This window comes from Pangasianodon hypophthalmus, chromosome 16, assembly GCF_027358585.1.
Source record: "Pangasianodon hypophthalmus isolate fPanHyp1 chromosome 16, fPanHyp1.pri, whole genome shotgun sequence".
In the NCBI taxonomy this organism is placed as follows: domain Eukaryota; kingdom Metazoa; phylum Chordata; class Actinopteri; order Siluriformes; family Pangasiidae; genus Pangasianodon; species Pangasianodon hypophthalmus.
Genome location: NC_069725.1, coordinates 7,028,705 through 7,043,463, shown reverse-complemented (window position 1 = coordinate 7,043,463; position 14,759 = coordinate 7,028,705). Strand labels below are relative to the sequence as shown.

General features: G+C 40.1%; 1 protein-coding gene across 4 annotated transcripts in view; it reads right to left on the bottom strand.

The window, feature by feature from the left end:
- The window catches only part of pex14 (peroxisomal biogenesis factor 14), an 89,390-nt gene that overhangs the window by 29,008 nt on the left and 45,623 nt on the right, over positions 1–14,759 (bottom strand). For all 4 annotated transcript variants that reach the window (XM_026921125.3, XM_053240586.1, XM_053240587.1 and 1 more), the window contains exons 4-6: positions 11,781–11,906; positions 6,561–6,646; positions 2,971–3,073 (exon numbers count right to left, since the gene is read on the bottom strand). In XM_026921125.3, coding sequence (XP_026776926.3) covers positions 2,971–3,073; positions 6,561–6,646; positions 11,781–11,906 — 315 coding nt within the window. The remainder of the gene's footprint in view (positions 1–2,970; positions 3,074–6,560; positions 6,647–11,780; positions 11,907–14,759) is intronic.

The window sequence follows — 14,759 nt, the reverse complement described above, 5'->3', positions numbered from 1 at the left end:
CCACATCTTTGTAGAAAATGAGTGGGTGAATTTGAGAAGCTGCAAGTGGTCTCACAGCTGCTGCGACGAACCGTGTGGTGTGTGTTGTGTAAATTATTCAGCAGATACCTCTATATATCGTATACTACATATGTCCAGGCCTCTCTGTTTCTTTAATGGCCAGCTGGTCAGCAATATGCTCTGCTCTGACAAAGCAGCCAGACAGACAGTACGATTCCATTTACAGCCTGTCCGTGTATGTGTGTCTGTGTGTGTGTGTGTGTTTGTGTGCGCACACTGAAGTGCTTCCAAGCCCCGTTCATTAATTGTGTGTGCAAAGTCGCAGGGAAATCATAATAGGAGTCAGGGCCTGCTCGGAGGAGGGGAGAGTAATGTGGCCGTATTCAAAGAGACACATCACTTCATAGTGCTCAACACTGAAGAAATACATGAAGTTAACAAAGGGTGCAGGCAATTGGCAAGAGAGGCAGTCAATTGCTATTACTCATGTTGTGAGGAGAGGGGAAACTCACGCTGTAATTGCAACCCTCACCCAACTGTTAACTGAAATAGTCATTAAATACAATAGCAGCTTGGCTACTGCAGCCACAGCAAATTAGATCAGCAGTGTGACTGACTAACTAACTGAGGAAAGGTGGAATATTCTGAGCCACAGAGCCAGACAGAGAGACAGAGAGAGAGATAGAGAGACTCTGGAAAAATTAGAGAGGAAATTCAGCTCTGCATCGAGGCCACCCTTATCACGAAAATCTCCAACGTGACCCTAAACAAAGCAGGAATTAAAGCAGGTGAAACCAAATGGAATGACGACACGGACGTACCATAACACGAAGGAAGGATTTTTCTTTGCATATATGAACCAAAATGACAATGAAAGGGCTCATTTGTTAATCAGATTAAGAAAGCCACACTCAGCTTGCACGCAAAGGCTCCCAATTCACAAGGCCTCCTCAGGCACTCCCAAAGCACACGACAACAGTGCTGTGCAGAAAAGATTAAAATCACTAAACACATGTTAGACTCAGAAGCCTCACAAGAAAAATAGCCAGCTTGTCTGCCAGTGTGTTCAGCCCAATATTCTTGATGTACCATTTGTAACTGGTGACATCCTCTTTTGCGGCACTGGATTTGCTTATTTTGATCCCCTCGGGATCATAAAAAAACGACATTTAGAACAAGAGCAGCAGTAGACGGCCTCCAACCGACAGCAGTGCCAGACACAAATGTGTGGCCAGACACAAATTTGTTTTCACTGTTCTAAAAGCCTGAAATCAGGACAAATTCAAACTTGCCGTTAACGCTAGTAGGGTCTTATGCAAAGTAAGTAACGCCAGTTTTGTCAAAAGGCCAAAGTGCAAACAAAGATTAATCAAATAAATGTGACAGCATAAAAAAGAAAACAAAAAAGCAAGCGATTTTAAAGTTCTACTCTCATCTTGTATCCATGCACACACATACACAAACACTCCATTTTTCTTTTATTAATTAAATATGCAATTAAATCCTACCACTATGCTCCTGGGAACACTGAAAAAACTGAGCTGCCAGAAAAAGAATTAGTTATTTTGAACGAAAAAAATTATGTCTTCCAAAACAATGATGACTTTCCTAAATCAGGGAACTACTGAAAAGTTTGCTGGCCACGCTATCAGAATCTACTACAAAGCTGGGACACAGTGCTGCCGCGAGTCAAAATGGGGTCCTATAATGCTTGTGTGTCCGCCACCCCCGCCGAACCCCCCACCCCCCAAACACACACACACATTTCCTCCTTAATTTGGTCTTTCCTATTCCCACCCACAAGTTAAAACAATAAGTCATCACAGGACAGCTAGCAAGCAGGAAGGGTGGGGCCAACAGATGCATCCTCCAAGGAAGCCAACCTTGGAATCTTTTCAAATGCTGCTCTTGCTACAACGCAGCGTAACACTCTCTGAATAAAGTGCTATCTGCCCCCTTCTGTATACATGAGCTCAGAGATGCCCTCGATTGGCTAGTGTTGCTGTGATTGACAGGTGGAAAAGAGAATTCCCTCACTTCCACCTAGAAAGCACAGCCAGTTTTGCTCTCATTTTGGACTCCTGGCCACGAATGGCTGTGGCACTGTCGGCATTCAAACTCGCGATCTCCTGACAATAGGGCAAACACTTTTGCACCACTTATATGAATTTCAGGGACGATTTTCATTTAGTAATGATGAAGAACTCAGGAATGTAGAGATATGCTGCACTGTGCACTGTAAAGCAATGTTTAAGTCAGGCTACTGGAGCAAGCAACTGACAATAGGGGAAAAAGTTTGCCTCCTATTTGTATCTGTATTTGTATCTTATTTAAACGCATAATCTGTTCATTCTGAATTATGTATTAATACTCAGTTACATCCCTACTCTATGTGTAGAAGAGTGACAGAGTTGCCTAGTGAACGCAGCACTAACGAGACTAAAGTTTCTCTGGGAAGCATCCTGCTTTCATGGTTGCCAGCTCGTTTAATTACGGCAGTGAAGGAGTGGATGAGTGTTGGATGGGGGGATGAGCAGAGCACACAAGACGTGAAAGGAGGGGAGGAATCCCTCTCTGACAGCCCTCCTCAGATTCCTCACCTGTCCAAGGCAGAAGACGCACCTGTCACTGCACACTTAATCACCGTCCCGCTCGGGCTGCAGCCAAGAAGCCACACCAGCGCAACGAAAATTAAAATGAACTTTCTCGCCACGCAGTCACAAAGGGGAAAAAAATTATAACATGAAAAAAAGCGAAACGCTGTCACTCCCCTTTCCCTCATTAATATTCCGAGGTTAAGAGCTTTTCAGCGAAACGTAATTAATTGAGGCTGAGCTGACAGTAAACAAGCAATTTCAAATTAAAGCGAAATGACAGGACCGTCATTTGTAAAATGTGAGCAGATTTTGGCGACAGATAAATGAAGGAAAATGTTAAGGAGGAAGAAGTGATGAAGATATTAATCTTCACCTGTCTGTGTCAGCGTGCCACTCATGTCGACGATGCTGCTCTCGATCCTCTGCAGATGCTTCTTGTCCTCTTTGCTGCCCATAATGAGGGGAAGGATGTATTTCTGCAATTAAAAACATGACACGCTATTAGAATGCCTTGCAGGAAAGGGAGAAAACAGCGCCAACATTTGAGGGCATGCTCGACCGCACACGCCCAGAATAGGACGTACGTCTGCCAATTTGGGCTAAATGGGGCCTCACAGGAAAAGGACACAAATATCAGGAAAAAGGAAGTGAGTAAAAAATGTAAATAAAGTAAAGGAGCATGTTTACCTGATGTTATGCATTACAAATTGTAATTAGTACACTTTACATTGTGTTTTAAAGAGTCCAGGTCTTTTTCACCTCCTCCTTCTCCTTCTCCCTCTGGAAAATCTTGTGGTTTGCTCACTTCATCCTCAACAATTTGACTCAATAGCTGACAAGCAGGCCAAGAATTAAGCAACGGGGCGTGACTTTGGGTTCAACTTCATTAAGCCTTTTTGCCCACAGCCTGGCTGCTCCATTCCAACATGTCACCTTGTGAGCACAATTGCCTGTCAGAGTTAAGCCTTGTTCAACAACTCGTTCATACACAGAGGATGAGCTAATGGGTCGGAGGGCTAACACATCCCTGGGCTCTCTGACTCTTTTAAGACATACTGTATATGTAAGGTTCTTTTTTCCAAGCAAACAGTGCTCAATAGTATTAGATTAACAGGAGTTGGAACAGGAGGTCCTGTTGCGAGCTACAAGCACGTCAGGCCTTTTGTCTGCTGGAGAGGAACAGTTGGTCCGGCCAGGTTTTCACAGCGGCCCGAGCGTTGTTGACACTGGCAAAAGTAATAAACACTTTTAAGTTGAAAAAGATTAAATGGCTGTCAGCGCTGGGGTAATTAATAAGAGGGCTGCTGCGAGTGGTGTTTACACCATGCTCTATAGCATAAATAAAGGATGGGCCGAGCGCAGGGCATATGGTGGCACTGGCACGCCGCTCCTGTGATATGACAGCAGTGTGAGCGCTCACACCAGGGAATACCACCTAACCATGTCAGCACACACACACACACACACACACACACACACACACATGCACACACATGCACACACGCACAGCACAATAGAGAGACTGATATAAGAGAGAAGAAACAGTCTGGTGAGAAAAGAGGAAAGGGATCTAAAATACAAGAAGAAGAGGATCTAAAACAACAAATTATATACTGTATATGTTTAACAACATGCAATGTTCAGATGTTGCATTCTAAAACAAATTCTTAATTCAAATTTTGTCAGAAATAATTACATAAATACAGATGCAAAATTTGCATCCCTTCTGAATGGAAAAAAGAAACTGTAAGTCTATTCTATTTTACAATTTTATCCAAAAACAGATTTCTATCTAAATGTTAAAAATTAAATGTGGCTGTATTGTGCAACACAACAAAAAAAAAATCCTAAAACATAAGACAAAATCAACTTTTTTTTTTTTTTTTGATGTTTTACCCCAACCTTCTCAGTTTGAAAAGATCTAAAAGATCTAAAAGCTGTTAAGAGGATACAAACAGACTTGTGGCTAAGGGACAGGGTGGTTATAAATGTTAAAGATATTATATAACATTTATATGACATTAAAAAGAAAAAAAAAAAAGAGAAATCCAAGCTTTTGAACTTTTGATACCCTAAATTACACTATCTGACAATTGTGTTATCGGTGATAATAAAAGGAACATCTGGGACACACACAATACAGGTGTTGTTGCTATAATTAGAGTAGTCTTTCTGATTGTCCTAAGAGTATGCAAACATTTGTGCTCGACCACTGATCGATAGATAGATAGACAGATGCACAGACAGATAGCTAAGACAGTAGTGGAAATAGAAAACAATGCAAGATGCAAAACATGTATTAAAATTACAAAGCTAGATAACAGTCTCAGCTTAACAAACAAGAAATTAGATAAAGAATATTGAGATTACAAAAATAAATATTTACATATGAAAACAAAATGTAAGGTACTCAGATATGAAATATTTCATAAATGGACATCATAATGTGCCGCGGAAATGTTGCGGTTATTATTAATAATTATACCACAGTGTTGTTGAATTCTGATTGAAGATGTTAATTCGTCTTCAGCATGAAACAGCAGCTCTGACAGTAGTTACGGCTAAATCACAGGAGCTCTAATCAGTTATCATTTCTATAGTAACAGCTCTTTTACAGGGACTTGTATGGCACACGCACCACATATCCTAACACTAATAATAAGCGGATAACAAATATTGTTGACATGACATAGCTTTCTGTAAGGACATGTATGGAAGGAGTCTCCAGTGTCAGCACTTTGTAACAGTCAGCAAACGTTTCTGCTACAAGTCTTGAGGACAGATGACTTTTATGAGCTTTATGTTTTCTCGGTAACATGACAAGCTGCGTTGCTTGAATCTTATGAAACATGAAGGGAGAGAGAAAAAAAAAATGAGAAGCTGGTGCAGGAACTACTGTTTTATAGCTGTTATAATGCAAGCAATAACAAGAACTAACTTGTTTTGTGATGTTACACAACACTGAAACTATGACATCATTATTTAGTTAAAAAAATGTCATTGTCAACTTGCTGTAGTATAATACGAACAGAACTCTTCAGAGCATGCTGTTATAGGAAAATAATCATCTCAAGGTGGTAGCAGTTGCTTTGCCAGTGACTATTTTCCTATTGTTGCAGCACACTGTCATGTTTTGTTCCTTATGTGTACAATGTTTAAATGTGTTTGTTGGCTGTACAGTGAAATTAGAACAGCATCATGAGTACAAGTACAGTGGAAACATAGAAATTCCACAATACTGAGACAGAAATGACATTTGGACTGAAAAAACACAGATCTCCTGTGTCATGTGGAAAAAATGGCTCTCTGGGCAATTCTTCCCAAACTATTAATAATGTCAGTTGTGTAGCTGCAGAGCCATGAGAGGCTTTATAGAGCTGTGTGTGCTGACAGCAGCAGAGGGGTCTAACTGAAGTGGCTGTTTTGAAGGCGTGCACACCCACGCACACACACACAAATGCCAGCCAGTGCACTGCAACATGCATACACTCAACCTGAACATGACTTCATGCGAGTACTCCAACCTAGAGCTGCTCGGTGCACAACGACCCGGACTTGCTGCTCCTCCAGCTATAAAAGGGAGTAATGGAGTCCACATGCCCCTGTGGCCAGTGTGGGATTACGAGTCCTGACTAACAGGGTCTCCCCTTAGCGTTCAAATCAAAGGACGTGCGCTGGCGCTGGGTTTTTCCGTAAAGGAAAAATAAAATGAAGAGAAAAAGTGCTTGAGATGAGCTCATGCGCATGACGCAAAGCAGACAGGGTGATGTACATGCACCGCGCTCTCCAAGTCGAGCCTCATGGTAAAATTACCCACAAACGGGAACCTCGCCCGATATCCTTGCCTCTTGAAGTAAATGTATAGAAAAGAAAGCCAGAATCTGCAGATAGACTGGACATGATTTTTTTTTTCTCTTTTTTTTTCATAACCCTGGGGGTGTTTCAGGTCAGGCAGGAACTTACGCGGTATAGGTGATGGAAGCCAAAGGCCATTCCTGCCATGATGATGGCCAGGGCACCATAGTCTCTCCATCTGTAACCAGGGGGACCTGCAGAGACACACAAACACAGCAGACACTGACAAGAGCTGCAGATATTATACACACACCAGCACTGCTGCACCGGGGACTTCTAAAACAAAACAGAAAAAAAAATGCATTACAAAATAACAGGAAACTAATTCAAAGCAACGGTGCTGTTAGATAAAAGTATGTATACCAAAGTGATGCAGCAAAGACAGTAGTTCTGGCTGCAAGATAAATCACAGGTTTATATTAATGTGCTCGTTCTAATCTGTTATTGTTTTTATACTAACAGCTCATTCAAAGAGACGCTATAGATAAATGAGTTTCAAAAACGTGCATGAGTGTTGATACTCTTTAAGGAGATGTTTATTTAGCATTGATGACTCCAGTATCAGCCACTTTGTAACAAGTCAGAGGTGAAGTTGTAATGTTACGTTTTCTGATACGGGAAAGCCTTCAGAACGGATGGCTTTGCAGTTTCTCTGTAACATGACAAGCTGTATTTTATTGTCTCATTTTAGAAAAGAGAGGTTGGTGAGAGAGAGGGGGATTTTTGCCCTTCCACAACATTAAACGGGTAAAAAATACAATGTGTCATTCTTTTGTTAAAAAAAGAAAAAAAAAGTAACTGCTGTGGTAGAAGAGGAATAAAAGTGTCAAGACATGCTGTTATAAAAGATCTTCAACTTTTTTGTGGTAACACACCATACACCACCTTGTCATGCTTTATTCCTTACATGACTAAGACAAAAAGGTTACTACTACTCAGTATGAGTGAAACAGAATGATATTCTCTTTGTGAATAAGCACAGTGGAAACCCTTTCCTGATGGCCACCTTAAACGGTAGAGCAGCTACAGATGCATCATAATGAAAATGACACAAAATAGCACAGGAAGAGTTTTCATTTTTCTTCTAACCCCTGTACAGTAGCCGTATGGTGAAGTGTGTTCTGAGCACTATGAGGAAACTGTTGCCACATCAATGACTCCCACACACTCATTCTCAGAAGCACACACATCGAACTGATAAAAATATCAGTTTCTTCTCTGCTCAGTTTCTAAACACAAAAAAGAATAAAACACACAGGAGAGAGAGAGCTACAGTATTACTCAGGCTGTAGTGTGGGAATTCCACGTACGACCCACATTTTACAACTTGAGGAAATGAACAATCAAGCTATAAACTCAATGAAGTTTCTGAGAAATACACCAAAATGAAGTATGCACTTGTTCAAAGATCAGACCTCAGCCAATAGCAGGCATTTCCACCCATGACAAAGCAGCTATTTGTGATGTGGCAAAGTCCTGTGAATAGGTTAAAAAAAAATTATCATGCAAATAATCGTAGACCTAGGAGAAAAGTAATTAAGGCACGTCTGGCTGTGGCAGGTCAACATGTCAGATACAAAATGCTCCGTTTTGTAACATACTGAGCCTGGGGAACAGGTGTGTTGCTGTAATTTGTCTGAATCCACTCCACTGAATACAAATAAACAAGGCCTCTAATAGACTTGCAGACAAATCTGGTTCTTTTTTTTCGTTGTTTTTAAGGCTATGTCTATGGAAAAACAGGTGGCCACGCATGAATGAGCAGATGACGATAACTTTTGATGGCATCTTGTATGATTTGACATGCAAAAAATACCCTAACCGCCCATCCCAGGTTAGTCTAAGGGTGCTTTCAGGTGATGTTTGATGCCCGTGGGCACGTCAACAACATTCCTGTCAAAGCCTTTACTCTGACTCACATTCCTAAAATAACAAGAAACACAACTGTAACACAGCAGTTTGGGCTGTTTCATAGTTAACACCTAGTGTATAGGATTCCAGTAGCGCTTAGAGGATGTAGGTACTTGAACCAAAATCCATGCTGACTTCCTTCTGTTCCTGAGCACTTTCTCTTCCTCCATCTCACACAGCTGCTTTTCATTTGGTCACTTAAGGTGTGCGCCTGAGCCCCATTCCCCCTGCTTTTTTCCAATCTCCTCTCAAATTTATTGGGTTCAGGGGAGACACTACTGTCCTTCTGCCAGCTGAAAATAGGGATCAGAGTATTCATTACTCCGACAGAGATGGATGCAGGTCTCTGTGCATCGTCCCCATAACAAGGACATCAAAGAGAAGTAGTCCTCCTCTTTTCAGCCTGACCCCCACACAAGACTCCCTGCTCTCACCTCATTATGCACTTCTCTTATAGCCGTTTTGATATAAAACCCTCCGTTAGAGGCGGCCTGGAGCCTAACTGCATGGCCATCCCATCAGCGGTGCTTTCATTACAAAACATGAGATGCTGGGGAGTCAAGGACAGTGTGGCAATAAATGAGGGTGGAATACATCTGGAATCATTGTCATATAGGTTAAGCATTAGGCGGACTTCATTCTGCATTGGTAAATCAGTGGTCGACTCGCTGCTCGTAACCCCCGCGAGGTAATAAAGATACAGGTTGGAGCAGGCCCTTTTCCTTGCCTTTCCAAACCCATTGCCGTAAGTAAGAGATTGCCATGATGGAGTGAGCATTGTATCACACGGCCCAAGCCGTCTTCCTGCGTATGGGAATTAATTACAGATCTACGCAAATAGGAGGTCATGTACTGTCGTGAGGTAACCTAGAACAGAACGATGGGATTCATGGTGACAACTAAATTTACAGCAAGTCTTAGAGGAAAACATGCTGTTACTATGTTATAATAAGCAGCCCGTGCTAGGCATAACTGCTGCACATGTCCCTACATGGCTTACTTGCTCATTCTTTCGACAGGCAATTAAAAACACACACACACACACACACACACACACACACACAAAAGCAACCTTTCTGACATCAAAATTTGAAAACGAATTGAAATATAACCTACAGAAAACCACACTGACACTGTAGTAACAAACAAAATGCTAAATAACATGCCATAAATGAATAGAATACAGTCAAAGATGTAAGGAAAAATAATTGAAAGGCCTTTCAAACAAGCAGAGGAAGGATGTATTGGCTTAAATAACAAACCCAACGCATGGAGCATGCCTAATAACCCTGTCCTGTCTTAAAACCAGTGCTAATTTTCACACAGTAAGACAAGTCTTTTGACTTTCCTTTAATTTTCAGTCAATCGTTACTCATGTCATTAATTCATTTTAGTCCATTTTACTCTGACCAAAACAGCATACGTGTTTACCTGTGCGATCGAATGCATAATGAATAAATGAATGTGTGACTATTGATTTGTACCATAAAATGTTTTTCTTTTGTTTTTTTTGAGAAACTAAACTTGATGACCTGTGAGGTTACTCAGACCGCATCAAAGCGCAGATCACACCCAAACAGTCTGAGTCGTCCGTGCCATTTGTACCATTTTATTTTTCAACCTGTACAAACAAACCAGCCTGTTTTGTTTCTCAAAGCCATACCAAATCCCAAAGAACCCACACAGTTTTAATGTGTTAGTATTTTCCTTACAATGTATTTTCATTTCATCAAAGATAGTTTGAAATTCAAAGCGTTTTAATTTCATCCAGGCACAGATGTTTTGGTCTGGTTTTTGCATTGTTGACGAAATTTTTAAAAACATTACATCAACAAGCATTTTCATCAGTACTTTTGTTGACTGTTTTTGGGAAAATCTGTCAAATGTCACTGTGACTGAATTTCTAACCAGAAAAAAAATGGGTTTTTTGGGCAAAACTTTTTTTTCTGTCTATAACATACTTTCACCGCTTATTTATTTCATTCATTTTATTTTTACTTTTAATTCTTGCCTAGGCTTCCTGCAAAGCTCATGATGTGTAAGGAGCCAGTTTCATAACCACAATGCTAAAAACTGCCAGTCTGTCCTATCTAAAATGCCATGAAATCTTAATCTGTGTGCCATGATTTGATCAAGTTGTTGGATGAGCTACAATAGCCTAATCAGTTCAGTTTGAAATCAGATACTGGCTGTCAAAATGTCTGTAATGCCCCTGTGCTGCAGTTGGAAAATAAAATCTTTAAATGAAATTTTCTCCCTTTTCACCCTTGACCCCCCCCAACCACACTTTAAAGTGCTATAACTAGTAATACCCGCAAGAGAGAAAGATATTTCTGCTCAGGAAAGCTGTCACCACGTGAAGGGTCTTCCCAGGCCTCCATACAATCATCCTAGACCAGACACACCATTGCAGTAAACTGGCTAATATTTCAAAGCTGACATTTTAGAAGTGGTTATGATTTTTGACTTCAAACCTACTCCAGGCTAGGCAAAACTGTACATCCCCGTCTTACTGAAAATTGGTGCGGTGGTCGTAATTTTATATCCAGAATCTTATATTCGAATTGATCAGGCATCGGTCATGTTAGTGCAACCAGCCCCTGGACACTGACTGACATTCACAAGATAAAGTGTTTCACGCAGCTTTGATCTGGCTTATACAGTACTGAGCATGAAAATGCTGAAGTCTAAGCTGTAGCATTCATACAAGGGAGCTCCATAAAGTTTCTGAGTGACGGTAATCTATAATATAAGCTTGTGAGCGCAGACAGTCCTGGGAGATCTGGAATAAGGATGTAACCGAATACGTATATAGTACTTGGATGAAACAGATAATGTGTTCTAAACGGATACAAATACAGATACAAATAGAAGACACAATATTTGTTGTTTGCTTTTTTTGCTTTTTTTTTTTTTTGTAGCTGGGGTGAAAGTGTACTGATCGTTACTAATTGCCTGGTCAGGGTCGCGGTAGTTTAAATTAGGCTACCAGTTTTAGTTTATTTATAGTTTCGAGAAATAAAACGAATTAAATTTGTTAGAAAATATGGCAGGCAGGTACAGCTGAGAACAATAATGAACTCCAGTGATGAAGTTAAGGTTGAGGAACTGTCATTGCCAGAATTCACGGATCATGCAGACAAGTGCTGGCATTTCTACCTCTGGGGTTTTTCCAGTGTTTTCCAGTGTTTCCTGGGGCATAGCTGTAGTAGGGTTCACATTTAATTTTTTTTTTTTTTTTAAAACTTTCCAGTTTAGGCCATTTTGGATTTAAATAAATAATAATAAAAAAAAGACAAGAAAAAAAACAGATATGAATATTTGGAACACTAAACATATACACCCCTAGTCTGGACAAAGTTTATCTCCTCTTCGCTAACTTCCAGCTACGACAAATAGTGGTACTGTAACACTCACTGTAGGGTGCAGGAGCAAGAGGTGGGCTGTGGATGATGTGAGGAGGTCCTGATTGACTCAGAGCCAGTGCTTCCTCAACACTGCCAGAGCGCTGGATGGCCAAGTCTACCTCCTCATCGGTCAAGCCTGGGTGAAGAGAGTAATCAAATGCAGCATGAGTTACAGGGTGTAACTGTAATGAACAAACACACTCCCATGATCATGACTATATGTAACCTGACTTCCACCACCAGCCTTGATTTAAACTAGGTTAACTGTACTGACACTATGAGGAATAATCACAGGAATCAGCTCTAGAGGGTTAAAGCTGCTCTGACTGGCACAGCACAGATCTTCTCCATTACTGGCAGTCCAGGCAGCGAGATAGACCTCGTCCATTTGCAGCTGCCTTATTTCCCCAGGTGGAGCTCTTCGAAACCCCAGACAGATAAAATGCATTATTTTAATTCCTTCATTGTAATGTAAATGTATTACATAATTTTGCAAATGCCAATATAATCTAATCTTCAGATCTTTTTTAATGATTTTAGTCATGATTAAATTGCATTGAGGTCTCTGATGGAAAATGACAGGGGAGGGGGGAGAAAAAAAATCTAATTTTAACATTCCCTTTTGTGGAAAAAACTGGGGGTTTATTTCCAACACCTCATGCAGCCACTGGTCTTCGTCTTGTCTTTATTAAACAATTTGAAGTAAACAAAGACCCAAAACTGCATCCACCAACGTGTGAAAAAAAGAGAACAGGCCTTTAGAGGGTGTCTATTCATACAGCTGGAGTTGAGCTTTGGACATTTAATGAACACATAAAAGTGGTGAAAACATTATAGGCTCCCTTCACAACTGGCACATAAAAACAAATTGTGCCCATTTAAAGCTGACGATTTTAAAAGAATACAGCTTCTATCAAAATGTGAAGTTAAACAAATCAGTTTTATACATGTGCTGTATAACACCACACCTACTCCCTCTGTGACCTTTGTTTGTCCACAGCAGTGTCATCTGTCATTGTGTGTTTAGCGCTCTCTCTCTCTCTCTCTCTCTATCTCTGTGCTGCTTACCGGAGACGTCCCCCTGGGCATTTCACCACTCTACTCCACACACTTTCATACGACTCTGTCTGCCAGGGAACCAAAAGGCTGAGCTTTTGCTCCAAATGGAGCCAGTTAAACAGCAGACAGGGAGCTGTTTTTTTTGTGCTGTAATACATATATCATAAATGTGTCAAATGCCAGTGGCACATGTGTTTAAACAGTACAGCAAGAGCTAAGAGCTTGGCAGAGAACAGAGACTCTGCCTGTTCAGCCCTGTCTACTGTCAGCTGGGTATGAAAACCGAGGCCCTGCCATACACTGTGTGCTTGGAGACGAAATGATACAAATGAGAGCTGCAGGGGAAAAAATCTGATAACAGAAAGCAAAGGAAAAAAAATGAATCTGGAGCAAATCAGTGTTTGTAACTCGCATGCGTTCAACAGTAGAAGTAGGAACATAAGTAACAAACCTAAGAGACTTAGCAAAAACATTGGCTATGATGGTGAAAACAGTGATACAGCAAGAGATTCATTACTGTTATAAATATTATCCAGTATTTTTTAAGTCGATGCTAAACACACATCTAATGTCAACTGTAAAGTGAGTGGACAATTTACATGTTTATTAAATGTAAAGTGCAGTCATAAAAAAAAAAAAAATAAATAAAAAATAAAAAAAATAAAAATCAACGACAACGTGGTGTGTGAAGTTGATTATTTTCCAATAACAGCGTGTTCCCAAGTGATTTACTCCTCTTATTCCACAGAAACTTTCAATGTTAACATTTTTTTATTAATTAAAGGATGACGTACTATTTATCCGTTTATAGTTGTATTTATTTTTCCAGAACAGTCATGTTATATAATGGAGCAGTTATAAACATGGTTGTCCGTCACCAGCCACTCTTTTTTCCCCTTTAAGTTAATGAAACAATAATAAATAAATAAATGTATAAAATAAATAAATAGCGATAGATAGATAGATAGATAGATAGATAGATAAATAAGTAAATGTCTACTCACAGTTAGCTTCAAGAATTCAAATATATCAAAATTATACACATTTTAAAAATCAGATTATGCAGAGTGTATAAGTCTCAGTGTAAGTTGTTACTATAGAAATGACAAGATTAAGTGATTCAGTCCAGGCTGTTAAAGAAAATGTAATCAACGCCATCTGACCAATCAGAATGAAGAATTCAACAGTGCTATGGTATAGAAAATTTTAATGGTGAACTTGGCAATAGCGATTTATCTAAATGACGTTTTGCCAACACCAAAAATGACGTTAACGAAAATTTAGATGTACACACATCTGATCATTTTGGTATTTAATCACGAGGTTTTTAATTAAATTTTTAATTAAATAATTCTGATAACCCAGTGGAGAGTTCCCAGAGTTATCCTCGAAACATTGTTATGACGTCATGGTGACTTGGTCTACATATATAACAACTACTCAAACCAGCCTGAAAATGTACACCTAAAGAGAATTTAGTGCTTTTAGTCATTTAGTCTTCGAGTACGAAAAGAGAACAACATTTACTTAAGTGCACCCACTAGACTCGCCATCCCAAAGTAATAAAACACAGAGCAAAATCTGGTTTCTGGGCCTAATTTTATGAAGAAAAAAGCTGTGCATATTGCTGTAGACTCATTTCCCCTGTCAGAGGGAGTGTTAATGAAATTTATACCTCCACCATTTTCATTAAAATGACCATTTACTCACTTTTATCACTCATGCAGAAATCTCCAGGTTAAGGTCAAAGGCACGGGGAGATTCTTTTAAATGCGCTGAACACATGGGCTGAGGCATGGGAGGGAGGCGGAAGGCTGGGGTAGTTCAGTCTCACGGACTAAAATGGCCATGAAAATTGTTGAATAATTTAAGGCAAATATTGGCCATCCTGTCTTGCGTGGCGGTGCAAGTGGCAGGAAGTGGCCGCAGC